At 43.7% G+C, this 20,438-nt stretch overlaps 1 protein-coding gene across 2 annotated transcripts in view; it reads left to right on the top strand.

The window, feature by feature from the left end:
* BTBD9 (BTB domain containing 9) overlaps positions 1–20,438 on the top strand; it is a 523,844-nt gene that overhangs the window by 351,389 nt on the left and 152,017 nt on the right. For both annotated transcript variants that reach the window (XM_069236325.1, XM_069236324.1), the window contains one exon: positions 17,052–17,159. In XM_069236325.1, coding sequence (XP_069092426.1) covers positions 17,052–17,159 — 108 coding nt within the window. The remainder of the gene's footprint in view (positions 1–17,051; positions 17,160–20,438) is intronic.

The raw sequence follows: 20,438 nt of genomic DNA, 5'->3' as shown, positions 1-20,438 counted from the left end.
GCAGATGCAGCCAGTAGGTAAATATATGCACAGGTGCTGTTTTAGAAAGGCATTCCTGTCTAAGAATGTCAGCTTTCAAAAGTGTGACATTCAAGCAAATGTGATAGGCACACCGTTTACTGGGAGCATTTATTTGGTTCAGCAGTTGATCTGAATATAGAGCAAATGAATAGGTAAAAGCAGTTGGAGCTTTACAGATGAGGAGTTTTTAACAAATAGGACACTCATTGCCAAGAAAGGTACAGGGTAAATTACCTTAAAATAGAGTGCCTTAAAGACAAATTTCCAAGGTCAGTCATAATGACGATAAAACAACCAGGGCAGACAGTCAATTTCCTCAAGGACAAACCAATAGAGGTGCCAGTTCTTTAGACAAGTGACTTGACATCAATGTAAATACTAAACCTAGGAGTGGGTAACAAATTAATCAAGTCACAATTTCAAATGACTACTTTACAGGAGGCCTTATCACAAATGATTATTTGGCCACCGCAAATCTGAAAGACACTTATTTCAGTATATTAAATGCATCTAATTTACTGGATGTTTCTTAGATTCAAAGTAAAGGTTCCTCTTTGCCAGTTCACGGTTAGACACTTTGGGATAAAATCTGCCCCAAGAGTCTTTACAAGACACTGGTGTTGGTTGCAGCTCATCTCAGAAGCAGAGGCATTCGCGTGCACCTCTAGTTGGATGTTCCATCCGTATCAACAAACTCTCCAGATATTAGAAGATCAATATAATTTGGAGTTCACAGTCAATTTGAAAAAGGTCAACACCATTTCCTTAAGAACATATTTTCTTTTCTGGCGCCACCATCAATACATAAGTGACACTGGTAAACCTCATTCATTAAAAAGTGTTGGCACTGCAGGAAGAAACTTGTCTATGCCAGAAGATTCAGTTTCTGACCGTTAGAACAGTAATGAAGATTAGGAATTATGGCCCTCATTACAACCCTGGCGGTCAAAGACCGCCAGGGTTGTTTTGGCGATCATACCGCCAACAGTATGGCGGTACAAATCGCAATATTTTGACTGCGCCGTTAGTGCTGCGGTCGCACCGCCACGACCGGTGGTTTTCCGTCATCGTTGTCCCGGCGGTTTCAAACTGCCAGGGCACCACTGCCCTGGGGATTATGACTCCCCTCCCCTCCAGCCTGTCCATGGCAGGCTGGCAGGAAGAAGAGTCGCGGGGCCCCTGGGGGTCCCTGCACTGCCCATGCACTTGGCCCACCCTGCTTTTCACTGTCTGCACAGTAGACAGTGACAAGCGCTTCGGGTGCAGCTGCACCAGTCGCACCGCCGCAACACCAGGCGCCTGCTGCAATGTTACGGCCGACATCCCCACTGGGCCGGTGGGTGGATGTTGTAATGCAGCCAGCGGGTTTGCGGCGGTTCAACCTTGGCGTGCGGCCTCTGCCGCCTGCCAAGGTTGTACTGAGGGCCTATGTCTTTACATATTCATTTTTATACCGAAATGCAACACTTCATATGAGACAAATTCAAGGATAGATGAGTAGTCAGTGGTCTCAAGTAGGTGAGAACTGAGAGGATCTAGTGGTTCTAGCAAACAAGGTACAAAATTTATTATAGTGGTAGAACAGTGGTGACATGCTGAAGGCCAAATTACTCAAAACATCCAGCCCAAATGCTGTCATCCCAACAGATGCATCACAGCTGCGGTTGAGTGAAACATATTAGCACTCAGCTGTGATCAAGTGAAATATATGTGCTCTCAGCAAGGGTATTTGGTATAGTCACATAAAAATCAGCTGTACTCACCTCAGTACCCTTCGGCCTATTGAACTCCCATAGACTCTGGTCATGCAGTGGATAGTGCCCCTATGGCTCTTTAGCGATTCTCTAATCTTCTAGGCTTGAGGCGGGCTTGTGAGCATTGCTTTGACCCTGGGCTGTTTTGTAGTAGATGTACTGAAACTTTTAAAACCATTGTGATTTTGAGCAGTGGCACGTTTCAGCAGAATAAACACATACACATTTCTGGCCGAAGTGTATCAAATTGATCGGTGGCTGAATAGTGGCTGCGTCAAACTGTACATAGTGAGAATCCGAGGTTGTGCACTGCATTTTTGACTCGTCGGCCATGAATAAAAACCAGAGTGTAAACTGTCCCCCATTCAAGCAAATAGGCAATAGTCTATTTATTAGTCATGTGCTTACAAAATTAGTTTATATTGTTCTTGTGAAACCCGGACGTGACCATGAACATCTCCATAGATTAACATTAACCATAGATGCCAAGGAAAGGAGAAATTTAAGCGCAACAAACACTTCAGTAACATTTAGGGTCAGATCTATGGCTTGGAAGGAGCATGAGAGTTCTGGTTATCTTTGTGGATCCTTATTTTGTGTTTGGTATTTTCGTTGGGGTTGGCAACAGTAAGGGTGCTATAGAGCGTAACGTAGATGCTATGGATAATACCTAGAAGACCTCAGCTGTGCTTATCAAGGTACATGCTGATTATCAACCTCATAGTGTGGTAGCGATTCCGCTATAACAGATAGAATAATGGAACAGGATAGTTCATAGTAAAAAGCAAATGCAGACTCTGAGGAGGAACCTACTGGTGCCTGTGCCAAATGTTCCAGATGGTGAGGCGGACAAGCACTCTAAGGTGTGTTGGAATATGGGCGAGGCCACAGCTGCAATATTTCTTATGTACTCGTGGCTAACCTGAGAAAATTTGTTATGTAGAGGCAGCAGTGCGGTTTCTGTATTAGAGCGTTGGGACTGCCTAATCAGTGTCTTGGCTGAGTTATATGCCAGGGATTATAGGCAGGAGAACCCACTTGGCCGGGGAGGGTACCGCAGCATGTAGCACCTGTAGGAAGATCACAGTTAGGATCACATATCATCTGATTCCCCTAATTGCATTGTGTAGTATTATGTAATGCTGTTTAAGTAAATTTCTTTCTTTTAATTTAAAGACAAGTACTGGACTGCACAGTATCTTATTGTATCTGTTAGTTGACTATTGAGTTGGGAACTTTTTCCACTCACAATATGTCCCTCAGAAGTCTTTGACTTTTCACCCTCGCTACCTTGAGAATCCAGTTTGGAAAGGGTGCACTGGGACCAGTTTGCAGAGCTGTAGCATGACAGACCTCAAGACACCAGTGGCAAATGACCTCAAACACCATGGATGGGTCCCAGGAGCCCCTGTCCGCCCGTGGCTCCTTGAACAGGGTCTGACAAGTTCAGTTTTATTCATCTATACTAAATGGCACAGTTTTACAAACTTGTGGTCACTTCTGCCATTATCTATTTTGTTAGTGACTCAAAAATGACTAGTTTCAAGCCCCCAGTTAAACATTGTGTCTACCACTTTCATCAGGACTGAAGAAATATGAAGGTACAAATAAATAAAGGGTGATGCTCAGCCAATCTGGCATGCTAGTGTTTTGAGCCGTAGTGTCTTCTCCCAACTTTGAGGTAAATCTGTCGTTATTTTGATAACTTGGAAACAGTTCTCCAGTATAGGATTTTTCATAGTTTCACATGCTTGAATCATCCCATTCGTCACAGTGGGAGTCCCACGGTATCTTTAATAAAGCAGTAGGTGAACTGCTATAGGCCTAACGGCAATGGAAAGTCACTGCCATAGCCTATCTCTGTCCTTTTAAAAAAAAAGAACCAAACTTGAAGTACAACTATTCCGGCAACAGCACCCTCTAGAATACTCCCAGAAGAGGCTGAATCACTCAGATTTTCTACGGCATGTGATGTGCCATCTCTCTGAGCTCTGCTCAGATGTCTACTTTTTTCTCAGTAATCTGGCACCAAATGAGTTACCATTTTTCAGTACCTACAGATTTTGACTGAACAATATTTCCTAACTCACCAAAAAAGGACTTTCAGAACCTGTGACACCTGTGGGAAGAAAAGACTTCATACTGATGACCCACACAAGAAATGTATATATTGCCTCCTTCCGGAGAGTGTCTCTCTTCTGAGGGTAGTGATGCCTCTTCACAGGGATTCCCTTAAGAGAACTGCAACAAAAGAGATCGCATCAGAACCACTTGCAAAGGTTGTTAAAAAAAAAAAATCCAAGCACACTTCAGCTGGGCATGAAAAGAGGCATGAAGACCTTCCTTCATCTTCAAAAAAGCATTCTGTTGCCTCAGAAAAGATCGCTCTGACCCTACTTCTCCTTCCCTAAAGAAGGAATCTCCAAAAAGTGCCTCACATTCTATACCGTCATCAACAAAGGTGAGAAAACTCCCACTAGAATTAATTGAAATAACATTGTTGACAAAGGCACCTTCGACGACCGCGTCTACATCTACGTTGACCTTCATCCCAGAAGTATTTCCCACGATAATTACTTCGTGCCACTATTATCGATGATGATCATCTCATAAAAAATCTATTAAAAAATCAGTCGGCGGCCATCCTTCTGGACTCTCCATCGGCAGAAAAATCTTCGTTGATGATGCAAGTATTGTCCACGTACTCCCAGGTGCTGCCGCCGATGGATCTGTTGACGATCTTAAACCTGTTGATGATGTATTTGTTGAAGGTGACACCGGCAACAACAACAACGTTGACGGCATCACTGATGATACTGTCGACGACACTACCGTTGACGATGCCGTTAACGATGTCTTTAAAATCGACGAAGAAACCATCTGCAGAAGAAAGAAAATTGGAAAAGATCAGGTTTCCTTCATTATCTTTGATTCCACTAAAGGGAAAGTCTATATCAAAAATATTACCAATCCATACCTCTCCAAGTAAGGTATTAGCATACCCTTCTGCACACCTCTTAGATGAGGAGGACGATGGGGATTCTGAGGACAAGGGTCCTTTTGGAGTGGCCAGCAGTTCATCTCCGCTTCAAGTTAAATGCCAAGATTTAGATAACAAGGATCAGTATCCGGATGAATATTACTTTGCGAGGGAGCATGCAGAGCCTTTTCATCCCCAATGTATTGAACAAGATTCCTCTGTCCCAGTACCAGTGTCTTTTATGAGAAACTTTGAAAATATGCTTAGGATTATTATTGTAGCTTTCCACCCTCCACTCTTGCAGCGCCTATGACTTAAACACCTAGGCCGGTAAGACTACTTCAAACCTCTACATCTGTACAATTAGGTGTTATGGACATGGCAGCTGCCCCTGTACCAAAGGTATCTCCTCCCTTAGCCCAACCTCCACAAGATGATCCTCACTCTACTATCTCCTCCCTTAGCCCAACCTCCACAAGATGATCCTCACTCTACTATCTCCTCCCTTAGCCCAACCTCCACAAGATGATCCTCACTCTACAGATGACGACAGGTAGGAGTGAGAGATACATGATATCACCTCACAAGCTAATGAGTGGGCCGATTATTTAATGAGGGGGATCCACCCTATCCCCACTGGTAGCGTCGCCAGTGGATTCTCAGCCAGAAGCCATAGGCGGGTTCCACAATTTAATGGAGAGAGCTGCAAAGCGTTTTGAATTACCACTCCTTACTAAAGAAATAAACTGTTTTCTTTACGTCTTTAAAGAGACAGCTAAGAAATCGGTGAGAGCTATCCCGATTATAGACTTCAGATGGCAGGAGGGACTTAAAGCCATGAAAACTCCAGCTACAGTATCCGCACAGATTCCACATTTGTAGAAAAATATAAAGCTCCAGAAGATTTCCCAACTTGTGTCATCGGACACCTTAAACTAGACTCCGTGGTGTCAGAAGCGGCGCAACGTCGCTCAAAGAATCCCTCCACACCAATTTCCTTTCCCCGCTAGAGATGGATGTCGACTCGACAACATTGGTAAAAAATGTTCGACTATGGCAGCCATGACTGTTAAGGCAGCAAATTCTCTGGCCATATTGGGCCGCTACAGCCGCCAAATGTGGTCTGATATCTCCACATACATAGTCCTGAAGAAGCCAAATTGGAGGCTAGAAAGATACTCCAGGAAGAGAAACGGATTGTGGCAGAAATAATTGCTGTGCCAAAGATATCTCAACAATGGGCTTCAGAAAACTTGCAGGGGCGGAAGTTCTCCGTAGGCAGGGATGGTTAAAGTCTACCTCTTTCCGACCAGTGATACAAAGCTAAATATTGTATATGTCATTCATTGGGAATTTCTCTTTAGTAAACATGTGGATGAGGCCTTAATGTCCACCAAGGTGGACACATATACAGCAAACTCTCCTGGCACGAAGAGTTAGAGGGAGAGGATTTTACTCATTTTGAGGTGGCTATCAACCCTACAGGCAGCAATTTAAATCAGGTCAGACATCCTATCACCCCCCATACGTGCAACGACAATAGTACAGGCTACCACAGCCAGCAGCGTACAAATACTCCACAAGAGGAAAACGTTCTACCCGCACCAGAGATGCAAATAGAAAGCGATGACCACACGATTGCACCGACTACCCTCCCCTCTCCCATAACCAGAATTGGAGGCTGCATTGCAAACCACTTCCATCAGCGGTTCACAATAACATCGGGCAACTGAGTTCTAGATATGATATCCAGAGGGCACACCCTGGAATTCTTCCAGAAACCTCCAAATACCCCTACGTCAGACCATCCGTCACCCCCCACGGTTAATAGAACTCCTCAAGGAGGTATCCAGCATGCAAAAAAAAAAAGAAAAAATAAGCATTAAACGTTGTTCCACCACTTCAGAAGGGTCTGGGGTTCTACTGCTGTTTCTTGCTAGTATGGAAACCATTGGAGAGTTTTCGTCCCATTCTAGTTTTGCGAACATTAAACACCGACCTAAAGAACCAAACATTCCATTTGGTAGCACTTTAAGATATATTACACCTCTTGAATGACATCGCTGGACCTCCAAGACTCACATTTCCATATTCCAATACATCATTAACCATCGCACATTTCTTCGCTTCCAGTTAGCCATCTGCAATTAAAGCTCCTGCCATTTGGACTAAAATCAGCCCCCAGAATATTTACCAAAATGCTGGTCCGAGTTGCGGCTCATCTAAGACAGCTAGGAATCCAAGATTTTCCATACTTGGACAATTGGCTTATAAAGGCTTCAGCACACCAACAAGCAGCAACGGACACGTCCATCTGCCGCTCACTGTCGAAAACCTGGGCTCCACGATCAACTATCAGAAATTTCATTTCCACCCCACAACAAAGTTGATGTTCTTGGGGTTGGTTCTGGATACGATACAAAACAAAGCATTTTCTTCCCAGGAGAGACAGCTTACAAGCTCTCTATAAGAAAGTGCATTTCTTTTGACCTACAAGTCATTCATGGAAACGATTTCTATCTGCATTCCTCTTATCCAAAATTGCCATCTACAGATATGTCCACCTCAAGAAGAAGGTGACAAACAGTAGCTCCAAGCGCACAGCTCCTTCGAGGATAGCATTCCGATAACATCAAAGATGAAAACAGCCGTGTCTTGGTGGACAGTACAGTCAAATCTATCAAAGGGGCTCTCGTATCTGCGACAAATCCCAAACTTCATCATAACGACAGACGCTTTCCTGGACAGTTGGGGTGCCCACCTTCGTGATTTGCAAATCAGTGGCAAGTGGGGTCCAAGAGAAATGAAGCGTCACATAAATCGACTAGAGCTGCACTCAAAGCTTTTTTTTTTTTTACCCAAGATACAGAAATCAGCAGTCCTCAAACAGATAATACCACCAGTATGTTATATCTCAACAAACAGTGAGGAACACTAGCACTGTCTCATCAGGCACAGCGCATTTGGAATTGGGCTCTACAAAATCAAATTTCTCTCAAAGCAGAACATGTTCTGGGAGTGTCCAACCTCCTAGCATACTCACTAAGCAGAACAAGCATTCCGTATTACGACCAACAAGTTCTCGACTGACTCTTCCTAAGATGGGGCAGGGCGAAGTTAGATCTGTTGGCCAATAAGGAGAACAAAAAATTCCTATTCTATGAAAGCTGACATCCTCAAAAAGAATCGTGGGGGAATGCGTTTTCAATTAGATGGTTAGGAATTTATGCTTACGCTTTTCCCTTGATCCTGTTGATCTTCAGAGTTCTCAACAAAGTGAAGGCAAAAAAAAAAAGCCTCCTTCTCACAGCCCCCGGACGGCCCAGACAATTCTGGTTCCCAGGAACTGTTCCTTGTATCAGAACAACCACACGTCCAACTCAAACAGACACCAGCTTTACTGACCACGAACCAAGGCAGGTCAGACATCCGGACCCGACATCTCTACACTTATCGGCCTCACTTCTGAATTCAATGAATTCTCCAAATTAGACATTCCAATAGAGCGTAGAGAAATACTTGTCAAAGCGAGAGCAGATACAACCAACAAAACCTTACAAGTGTAAGTGGAACTGTTTCTGCCTGTGGTGTATACATTCAAAAATCCACCCTCACATCACCACCGGAACACATAGTCCCATATCTGCTTCACCTGGCTAAATGTAGATTATCTCATTCATTCGTAAGAGTGCACCTGGCGGCAATTTCCAGGTTCAGACTTTCCAAAGATGCATCTTCTTTATGGTCTAGTCACATTGTGAAACAATTCCTCAAAGGCCTCTGTAGAGTTTCCCTCTGGTACGAAAGCCTCCACCATTGTGGTACCTCAATGTAGAATTGAGGCAGCTCATGAAACCACTATTTGAGCCCATTCACAAAGCAGAAATAAACTACCTTACTTGGAAAATATCGCTTTTAGTGGCTCTCACATCCACCATGAGAGAAAGTGCCATTCATCAAAGAACCTTTTCTTCAATTTACATCAAGCAGCTTTATACTTCGAACTAATCCTAAATTTATCCTTCCATCAGACTGCCATCTGAATGAACCTGTGGTCTTGTGAATTCTTTTTCCAAATCCACAAATAGTTGCAGAAAAATCTCTACATTCTCTGGAAGTCAAAAGATGCCTGAAATTTTACTTAAACAGGACCCATGACATCCGGAAAGCAGATAAACTGTTTATAGCATATGGTGGTGTCAGGAAATGTTTTCCTGTCTCCAAACAGTCCATTGCTAGATGGATTGGACTAACTATACAATTTTGCCACTTGCAAGCTGGGAAGCTGTGACAGGACAAAGTTAAACCCTTTCCACTAGGGCTGTTTTGACACCTACAGCTCTTTTTGCTGGGATACCTATCCAGCATATCTGCTGTGCAGCAACGTAGCCCAGTAGACACGTTTATGAAGCCTTATTGTCCGAATGAGACGCAAAAGGCTGATACAGCAGTTATACAAGCAGTGCTAACACATCTGTTTCATTAAGGTGAACCTCTATCATTTTTTCCCCCACCATCCACTAAATGTGTGCTACAATGACACATTTATCATGATAGATATTATTATTATTATTATTATTGTTATTATTAAGATTATTATTTTCAGTGTTGCTTGTTATTCTGATTCTCTGAAAGATCCAATATTGGAGAAGAAAACTAGTTACCTGTAACTGTGGTTCTCCAGTATTGGTATCTTTAATAGATCCACATGTGATTCGCCCTCCTCCCCTTACAGGCTCCCCTCAGACATATGAGTAATTATTTCACACTCATACTAGCAAATCGGAGGGCGCCCCACCTCTGCTGGGAGTATTCTAGAGGATGCTGTCGCCTGACTGGCTGTACTTCAAGTTTGGTTCTTTTTTAAAAAGGACATAATGCGCTAAGGCAGTGACTTTCCATTGCCATTATGGCCTATAGTAGTTCACCTACTGCTTTATTAAAGGTACTGTGGGACTCTCACTGTGACGAAAAGGATGACTCAAGCATGTGAATCTATGAAAGATACTAATACTGGGTAACCACAGTTACAGCTAAGTAACTAATTTTCTTGTCCTGCAACGTGACTTCATGATAAGACAAAGGTCAGCAATGGCAGTAGACCACTAGTTGCTGGGTTTTTTCCTCTTGGCGTGACTTTTACTAACACAGATTATAACAAAGAAAGATTTGGGGATTATCTTGTTTGAGCTCCTTTTTTGGGGTATTCTGTCCAGTGTTCTCTAACAGTTATCAGAGAAGGGTGAACGCTAAGCCAAAGTTAGCAATACACAGGTTAGACTTCTGGAAAATAAACAATACCTGCATTTGTGTAAACCTGCGGTTCGAAGAGTATCTTCTGGCAGTGAGCACTTCTGTCTTAATCAAGGATGGCTGCCAGTCAACATACGTATATAATGGCAGAATAGTTTAATATGTGCATCCACACCAAAATGTAAGGACACCTTCCTTGGTATGATAAGGAGGGGGCATGATGAGCCAGTGAATCCAGTAGGTTTAACGTTCAGCTCTAGAGGCGAATTTGCAATATCACAAAGGCAAAAATGCTCACGTTACAGGAGCACAGCAGGCAAATTCTCTAATTGCATATCTGCCGAAAATGTTTTAGTACAAAAAATAGACAAAATGTGCAATAACAAAACATTTTCTCTGCAGGGAATTAGCATCAAGTCCAGTATAGCTGTATGCCAGAATCAGTTAGGTTGGTCTGACCCCCAATTTAAATTGAGCTTTAATCAGAAAATGAAGAATACACTTGACATTTACATCAGTGTGTCACTTAGATGTATATGAAGTATCATGAGAAAAAAACAAGAATGTGCAAATAGAAACCATGCACAGTGTCCTATTTCAGCAGTGATGCAACAAATAGTTAATACTGACGATTCAAGAAAGTTTTCCCTGGTAGCACATCCTGCCTAATGAAATATTAAAATCTCCTGAGAAGGCGCGAGTTATAGTTACCTTAGGGCGCGAGTTACAGTCACTTTAAAGAACTCTTAGCTGTAACTGCTGAATTTCTATGGTTTTCTACGAGTAAATTCAGAACCTCACTATAACGTCCCTGTAACCTTTGTTTTTTTTCATTCAATTTCCATGTTTTTTTAATCTATAGTAATTTTAATTACTATACGTTATTCCAACTTCCGACGCACACGGGCCAAGCCCTTCTAACCACCAAGCCCAGCACCACGCATGGCCTTTGGCCGTGTGCAGTGCAGGTTGTCCACAGGGCCTGTCTCTGTCAGTGGATGTTGGAGTGGATGCATGAATGTCTGAGTGGGTCTGAAAGTGGGTGTGTGAGTCTATCAGGGGGTCTTAGTAGGTGCATGATTGTCTGAGGGGCGTGTGTGAGTGGGCACATGACCCTCTGAGTGCATGTATGAGTGAATGAATTAGTGTATGAATGAGTCTGTTATTTTTCTTCACATTTTTCCATAATCATGAATATACTGCAAATAAATTGCAAAAATGTAAACATTTTCACGAATATCATGAGCAGTGATGCAAAATTATAATAAACCTATAATTTGCCCCTAAACCACACCTAAATCACCCCCGCTGTGGTCAGAGTACCTTTACGCTGACCCCTTATGCCACTTTCAATTAAAATTTTCACCCCGTGGACCGTGTCCTGTGAAATTAAATGGTGGTTGCAACTTTCTAATCAGGTTGCGGTCAGCCAATTGCAGCACTTCTTTTTGCACGTGTATTCCAGCAAATTTGGGAATTTAGCAGCGATTAATCATGGCCAGAGATAGAAAAATGAATTTGCCCTTAAATATCTCCTAAACTACTAAACGGATTTACACCAAATAACAAAAAGCATAATCTGTGTACCGGCAAATTTGGTGTAATTCCGTCCAGTGGTTTGAGCTGTAGACGTGTTGACAGGTCCTATGGGAATTCACATGGAAAACATAATGTTTCTTGAGCCCACCCCTTTTCTCGGCCCCTGCTCATCAGATCACCCCGAAACTTCCCGTGCGCAACAAGAATCACCAGGCCACTTTAAAAAAAAAAAAAATGTTGTGAAGATTCGTCAAACTGTGCCAAAGATATAGGCAAGTCATAAAACGCTTTTTTCTGTGACAACATGGTCCTAACTATAACTACACACTCTCTCTCTGTCTCTGTCTCTGTCTGTCTCTGTCTCTGTCTCTCTCCCGGTCTCTGTCTCTCTCCCCTTAAATGTTTCTTAAGATCACCTCTTCGCATCGTTTCATTGGTAGCCCCAGACTGGCTTTGAATTCCTCCTTGCGTCCAGCGGAGGTCTCTGGTGATCCAGGCTCCTCAGCCAGGCAGTGCTTCATAAAAGCCTATTTTTGTTGTATATTTTTAAGGGGTGAAGCGATGCGCTCTGGTACTGAAATAATCCCCCGTGCGAGGAAGCTGGGGATAACAGTCTAATTGAGCGCAACCCACTTTGTCATGGCATGCATAATGCAAGCCTTCCAATTAGAGTGGCACCATTTAGGAGCTTTGTTCGCAGACTGATGAGATGGCAATTATTTTAAAGAAGGGGCAGCACAATCCGCTGGTTTCGCCTCCAGGCGCTCCTGCGCAGGAGAAGGTTCAGATTGCATTTTGCTATTGAATATTTGAGCGGTCCGGCCGAGGAGAGCAATTAGCTGCTGTAAAGTGAAGCCGTGCTGATCAGTGGGAGCCGGCCTGCCGGAGTGTTTGGGAGCATCAAAGTGCAAATCAATTCTACAGAATTGGAGGCGAGAGCTCGGCGTGCTGCAGAAGCGGTGCCGACCCATTGCCAGCTCTCGGCAGGGCTTCTTGGTACGTGTCCTGGAGCAGCAGGCTGGGAAAGAGCCATGGATCACAGTCCATATCTGACAGCTCCTCACTCCTCAGCACTCATCGTAGAACTTTAACTGAGTGTTGGGGAGTTGGGTTTGTTGTACTCCCAAGACAGCTCAACCAGCTCAGCACTGTCTGCTGTAATGTGCATAGACTGCCGGTCACACCTTTGAGTTTCACAATCCCAATCCTAATTTCCTTCCTCCGAGGCTGATCAGTTGAATAGCAGTATATCTGTTGATAGTGGCAGCTTCTATTTCTTAAAATCTCTTACTGAGGAAAAAACTACAACATTAACTGACAAATTTTAAAAGAGCTATTATTATCACACACCTACATGTGTGGGCGTGTTTGATGGAAGACGGCCCGGCTAGGTGGTACCAAACCATTCAGGTGTCCAAGGAAACGTTCTCAGAAGCACCAGAAGAATTATTCCATCTCAGAAAAGTAGACAAGTTTGTGAGTTCCGAGGGACAGAGAGCATCTACCCTCTTAAAAACGGAGAATGTTCACAATGCTCTGTTTGTCCTGCTTTGTAAAAATATGGTTGTGCACACATACATACAAATGTAACTCTTACATACCACCAGAATAGTTTTAGAATAAGGAAGATATTGCTGATCATACGGTTTAATTTAGATGCTCAAAGTTAAGACATATTAAGGAACCTTCTTCCTGAGGAGCGAGTGAGGAAGGCAATGGAGCCTTAAAAACATCTGGGCTTCAGTTTAGCGCATTGACTCATGTGCGCCAATATTTCGGTGCCCTGATCTCTGCCTGTGCTTCCTGGCATCAGACATGTGCCAGTCCACTGGGTTATTTCACTCCAGGCTCTTGAGGTGTAACTTTACAGAAGCTTGTGTGAGCAGATGAATCTATGCTGTGCACTAAGACCCTCCTGGATGCTCAGTCTCATGAATACTTGGGTTATCCTTCTCTGCCTATTTTATATTCAGATTGCATTGCCCCAATGTTTCGGTTTTCCACCTAGGGGCTCGAACAGATGTATTATTCCGACTTTGTTAGTATATATTTAGCAATTGTAATCAGCACCCTGGATTTTTTTTGTCTGTTGTGCTGACTATTCTTACACTTAACCTTGTGCATGTTATTGTAGCTACGCATATGTCCAGAGAACCTGAGCCACGCCTAGTGTGGTTTTGATACATATTGTTTCTTCTAATCCCATTAATGAGATGTTTGCACAAGGGTGTGGAATTTTCTAAATTTTCTGCTTCCATGAGATGGGATGCCTCATAAATCTACTTGTCCTGCAAAAAATCCACTGTCCCTTTGGGGCTATGCAGTAAGGTGACAGATGATGGCAGCATTCACACTGAATCACGGCTCTAACAATAGCCTCTTTGATGATGCCAGAACTCGTATTATAGCAGGATTTGTGTTCTAGCAGTCGGCTGGTTTTACCACCTCTACATATTGAAGCTGGAAGTAGCGAGACGTAGTACTTCCAGGGATATAGAATATCCTCGAGTCTCTGCAAACCTGCATGTTTAAGGGCTTTTACAAATGTAATTGCTTCCCACAATGTGGCATGATAGAGATGTACTCCTGGCAAGGACAGAAGTAAAACTTTATGCAGCATTGGGGGGAAAAAGGGTTTGTAAGGAAAGTGAACTTGCGAACGCTCGGCAGATTCTTGCCTGAGCAGACTTACACGTATATTTCTTCCCGCACAAATGCAGTTCACAAAGGAGTACAGTTTCTATGCCTACTTCAGTAAATATTTGTGAATTCATGAAAGTCATAAATCTGCACGAATGCGAAGGCATATACCATGGGTGCACTTTTGTGGCTTTCTTTAATATTTTGGGACATAATTACATCTGGCATAAGCCAAGGCCTTTTGTTTTTATTAACTTTGTATATGTATCCATATCAGTACACAGTCATTTCCTTCACTTCCAGGCTCTACTGCAGCAATATGTGCATTTTTAGACCAAAAATATTTTTGCTTATAGCCAATGCTTTTTTCACATTGGTGTTGCCCTGGCAGCTCTAACAACAATAGCATTTTACAAAAACTGTGTAAAAATAAAACACACATTGACAAAAGCAAAAAGCTGGTACCCACCGCCCAAACAATTGTCTTTACCACTGCTTGTTTATTTCCCTGTTTCCTATAACCTTGCCAAACTGGTTTTACACTAATTTTCTACTATTAATATATATTTTTTAATGGTATCATGTATCAAACACATTTTACTAAAGGATGCCTCAGAGAAATGTTACTCAAAATTGCACAGCTTGGCAAAACATTTTTCTTCTAGTTGCTATTTTGTGTTTACATTTCATTATCAAATCCAAGAATCGTCAATCTTGTCTTGCTTTCAGGCTTCTGCGAGCATTTTCACTTAATCACAGAGCATTCTGGTAGCGAGTTCTAACAGCATGAACACTGAATACAAATCTTACCTCCACCTCAGTCTGCTGTTTCACATATGGGTAAATGTGCTACTGTGAACTGGCAGCCAATTGGTTTATGCTGCAGAGGGTTGGGCCTTATGAAAAGTACAAAGTAAACATCAAACTTGAAGTCCTTGACTCCAAGCGCTATGTCCTGGCCGTCGCGCAATAGGAAAACCACACCCCTGTTTACAGATCCTCATTCAGGGTCGTCCTTTCCTCACGGGTATATACAGGTGTCAACCATGGCTGAAAGTGGTCTTCAAAGGAAATCCATTGGTCTCACCATCAGCATGACCACGTGTTAGCAGTCCCTGCCATAAGAACCCCCATTCTTTCCCTTTACACATTTCTGAAGATCTGTGTTAATATTTCTGCTCTGGGTAGTTGCACATTCTGCATTGATTCTTTCCCCAATGATATCCCTTATGTGGCTGTCTATATGGAAAGAACCATAAGGCCCAAAGGCAACCATGCTAATGTGACCTACTGTACACATTTGTTTTACGGAGTTCAGGCAATGTACTTCTGCACTCAGGGAAACCTACAAACATCTTGTTTACATATACCAGGCATTTGGGAATACCCATCGAGCCCACTGGAGTTTATCTCACAAGTGTTACGCTGTAGACTGTCATTCTGTCGGGTGAGAATATACCTTTCCCTTGGATTCATATTTAAACAAATATTAAAATCTTCTATCATCATGGAATATGGAAAAACCAGTGCTGTTTGCAGGAAGGGTGTTTATATGTTTCCCTAAATGCGCCAAGTTAAGAAGATGCCAAAAATCTATGACCTACTTGATTCCTGGCTTAGGTGCACCCATTCCCAGAGAAGCTGCCACATATGACATAGGGGCCCCTCTGGATTACTGAAATCCTCTCAGTTGTAATCTCCACAGCAACAGATGACCCCTGTTTCGCAGCATCAGTACCGCTTTGTCAAGGCTCTAATGTCAACAGAATATACGAAGCATCCATGACAGTTATGAAACGGTGTCTTAAATACTGTCCATGATTTGCAGCTATGAAATGAAATGCATACTCTCCTCCTAGTTGCTCGATCACCAATAGCAAGAGTTTGCATGCTTATGCCTGTTTCTCTCACTTTCTACATTAAACTCCTCATCGCTGATCACGTTGGGGCCCCCGGGAACAGTGGACTCCGTTCGCTGTGCTCCTCTCATAAGCGTCATACACGGACGGAGGACAGCACAGGGATGCCTCGACTCATACATGGAATGGAATCAGCAAGTCATACAAGTGGTTATCCAAGTATTCATGTCCCAATGAGAGCATCACCTTTCCCCACTGGTAGTACAGTAGCCACAGTATCTTCATATTTCCAGGCTTGACCTCTAATTCATCAATATACGTAACTTTCTTCATTTTAGTGTGAATCTCTGGGTTTGTTCTCTCTAAAATTAGTAAAAATGCAGAGATGTTGTGGCCATAAACAACCCCCTCCCTTAGGTTAAAACACGATGCACCTTTTTGCTAAGTAGATTTCAAGGCGGCTTCTTCCATGGAACCCAGGGCAGGTGGGATTCTGAATCTGATGAGAGAATGCCATGCCTGGCAGTGGGAATGATGCCTGTGTAAAGATAAGCATGGGGGACATGGCAGCCTCCGATACTGTCAGATGTCTACAGAGAGGAGGATGTCATCTTTAAAATACACACCAGTGACCTCGTGGAGGAGGTTTCTGTTCATCAAGAAGGGCGGCTTGAAACTGCATCCTCGGTCTCATCATGAGGTCTGAGGACCAGCCTCAGCTTGTCCAGGCGACAGACGTCTTGGAAGAAACTCATTAGTTCTGAAATGCATGTTGCAGATGATGACATCTTTCAATAAACACTTCCTCTGCAACAACAAGTTTCTTGGGTCTTGGTAATAAGAGAGAAGGTGTTGGGCAGTTCTTGGAAGGTTGCATGTCTGAGCTCGGCAGCCGCGTGTGGGAGAGTTTCAGCAGCATCTGATGTGGGCGCAGATTACAAGTGGCTGATTCTTGAGGGGTCCCTTACACACTGGCTTCTTTTTGATTTTCTCTCCTCTCTACAGGTTGTTGTTGTGGGACTGTGATGACCGAAGCTACAGCTACTACATCGAGGTTTCCACCAATCAGCAGCAGTGGCTCATGGTGGTAGACCGAACCAAGGTGTCCTGCAAGTGAGTTCCCAGTATTACCGCAGATTTACACCAATCTTCGGTTTTGTTCTTTCAGGCCAGGAATCTCTATTCAATACAGCAAAACTGCAACTTTTCTGACAATAGTGTATGTATCCCAGTGCACGTTTATCCGCCAATCCTGACGTTCACATACCATTTCAAGATTTGTTTCTATGGTGGGTAAAAATAGTTCCCATGTTTTTATTTTTGGCTGTGATGGTTCCTTACTAGGGGTGACCTTTTTCAGAGGTATTAAAAACTGAAGCTCAAGAGAAGTAACACCGTGCACAGGTATAAGCGGGTAGCTGCCAATATTAGGGTTGTTTTCCACCAGTGGGTTCCATTTGACATCCAGTGATGCTGCTTGCAGTCTCGAGCTTGAAGCCAGACCCATTATTGAAAGCTGCACATTTACCATTTTCATCTTTGCTTCACCCAGTTTTCTTCCCCTGAACACTTGTCACTGTGGATTAGCTGCTGATGTGAATATGAGTAAAGGGGAAGCCATGACTCACCTCCATCAGCCCCTCACATACTGTGCTTTAATAACAGCATTAACCTCCTATCTTGTAACCCCCACCGCCCTAGTCAGTGTCCTGCACTACCCTAATAACACCTTGCCTCCCCCACCCCAGTATTTAATAACCCATCACTCAGAGCCCTGCTACCCTCGAAAGCACCAATACAGTGTCAAAAAGAAAAAATACCCAACATTGTACCAACCTCCCACATCACCCTATGCTGCTCCTTCCCCATGCCCAGCTGAAGGCATGGTCTGAGAGCATGACATCCCCCGTCAGCGTTGGTGCAGGAAAGCATTCTTCAACCACTCTTTGGTCTGCAGACCCGAGAGAGGAGTGAGAAGGTAGGTGGATGGGAAAACCATCACCCTCCATTCTCTTGCTTTGGTTTGGCCGCTGCAGTGCTTCCCCTAGTGACCAAATGCCAATTAAATCAAAACTTTCTTGTTTCGTTTCCACTGTGTGTGTGTATGTATCTATAGAGTATTTCTGTAGCTTGGACGTTGCAAAAAGGCAGCAGAGCACTGCAAATGGTCAAAAGCAAGCTTAAATTCACTGAGTGATATGAGTGGGAGCTGAGTTAGGCAGAGGTGATGCATGTGTTCTTTAAAGAGGTGAGTCTTCAATTCTTTTCTCAATTGGAGCAGCGCTGGGGCAGTCTTGGTGAACACTAGGTTGTTCGAGATCCTAGGTGCACAGATGGAAGAGGCCTGCTGCCTTGTATTTTTGTTATGCTTTTTAATCTGCAGTCTGATGGTGCCCTGGTTACCCATGTGCAGAGAACTACCAGAAGTGGTGAGCTTGTATGCAAGATCAACTGAAGTGCTGGTTGGGATATCTTTGTAATTGATACAGCTGGTTTGGAAGATGGTGCAGGTTGACAAGAGGAGCCAGTGGAGTTCCATCATCAGGGTGGTGGTGATGTGATCATATTTCTTCAGGCTGTGGATGAAACGTGGGTGCTCCTAAGGGGGGCCATTGTGGAGGCTGGGAGGCCATGTAGTAGGGTATTACCACCATCCAGATGAGAGAGTACAATTGCTTGAACAAAAGGTCTGAAGTAGCTGTCTATTACAAATGGTTTGTCTTTCTTTAAAAGAGAGAGCTAGTACCAGGTCGTTCTTTTTTGGCAATGGGTTCCTTGAGGTCCAGGGTGAATCCAAGTGATTTAGCGTTCAGTGAGAGTTTGTGTTCAAAGCTGTCAAGGCTCATCTCATTAAGCAAGATTTGAACTACATCTTGTTTATTTTTCTTGGCAAATAGCAGGAATGCTGTCTTGGTTGGGCAGATCTTCAGGTAGCCACTGGACATCCAGGTCTCGATGATGTGCAAGCAGTGTTTGAGGCGCTGGATGTCTGAAGCAGAAGAGACTTAAGTAGAGTTGTGTACCATCAGCATATTGGTGAGTCGTGACGCTGTTATCTGTATGTAGGGCATCAAGCGGCTCCATGTAAAGGTTGAAGGTGACAGAATATTGTATAGAACTCTCGGGGACTCCACATGTGATAGGGTTCTTGTGTGAGCTGGAGGTGCCCATGTGAACAAACGGGGTTTTGGTTGGAGAGGTATGAGGAGAACTCTTGAAGGACATAGCCAGTGATTCACATTCGCTACTGGTTAATGTGTATGAGGGTGGGATGGTCAACTGTGTTGGAAGCAGATGGAGAGGTCCAGCAATTAGAGGAGGCGGGTAATCTTATTCTGTAGTCATGAGGGGATCATCTGTGATGTGTAAGATGGTAGTCTCTGTGCAGCAGCGTGATCTGAAGCCATACCTAACATTATGATTTACAGTTTTTGCCTTAGCTAAAAAATACATCCATTGTTTAGTTGGTACTGATTTGAACATGGTGCGCGATTCCTATTTTATGCATTTTATCCTGTGTCCAGGGGGCTGGCTGAAGTTAACTGGAGCTTTGTTGTAAGCTCTGCTGTTCTTAGCATTTGCTAGGATGGCTCACTATTTGCAGGACAGTGGAAGAGCAACACCCCCGTGGGAGCCCACATTTCCATTTGTCACCATCAAACTCTGGGTAGGTGTCTCACATCCTTTGCCATCTGAAGCCACACCCACAAGATTAGTTGGGTTCTGTGGTTTTGTGGCATCAGACCGCTTTCTAGGACCCCTGCAGGGAATCATAGGTACCTGTTGGGGAAGAGGTGGGTAGGCTTTTCTCTCCTCTGCTTCAGCACCAAATGAAAGGCAGAAACCTAGAGACATTGGCGCTCTGTTGTATTTACTACTTCGTGATTTGCTTAGCGGGCAGCCTATCATGTCCAGCCCTTCTCTTCCCCTTGCTTACAGACACTGTGGGGGAGCCTGTTGTAATTAGACAAATCTGCATGCGTGCGCTGTAGAAGCTAGTGTAGGGGGTTGATGGTTAGAAGACTAGAATCACCTTTCCCATCTCGGTCTCAACAGGGGTCTGAATTCAGAGCATTGATACTGGGAGAGGGATAAAGTTCATGGTGCAGGGGTTGTTTGCCTTTCGGCCACTCACCCTGCCAGGACGCAGACTGGTCCCAAGCTTGGTAGGAAGACGTAAGAGAAGTCACCCCACAATTGAGCATCCTCAGCTACACTGAAAGACAAAGGAGGTGGGCCACTTTGCCCATCTGATAATGGAACTGTTAAGAGCTAGCCACTGTGACAGTCCAGCCATACCTAGAATATATGAGGATAGCATGAAAGCAGTCAGGTCCTTGTCGCTCACGTAGGATGGCACTTGTTCTGTTACTGTCTGAGAGGGAAGCTTGC

Source organism: Pleurodeles waltl, chromosome 5, assembly GCF_031143425.1.
Source record: "Pleurodeles waltl isolate 20211129_DDA chromosome 5, aPleWal1.hap1.20221129, whole genome shotgun sequence".
In the NCBI taxonomy this organism is placed as follows: Eukaryota; Metazoa; Chordata; class Amphibia; order Caudata; family Salamandridae; genus Pleurodeles; species Pleurodeles waltl.
This window is presented reverse-complemented; position numbering and strand designations above follow the sequence as displayed.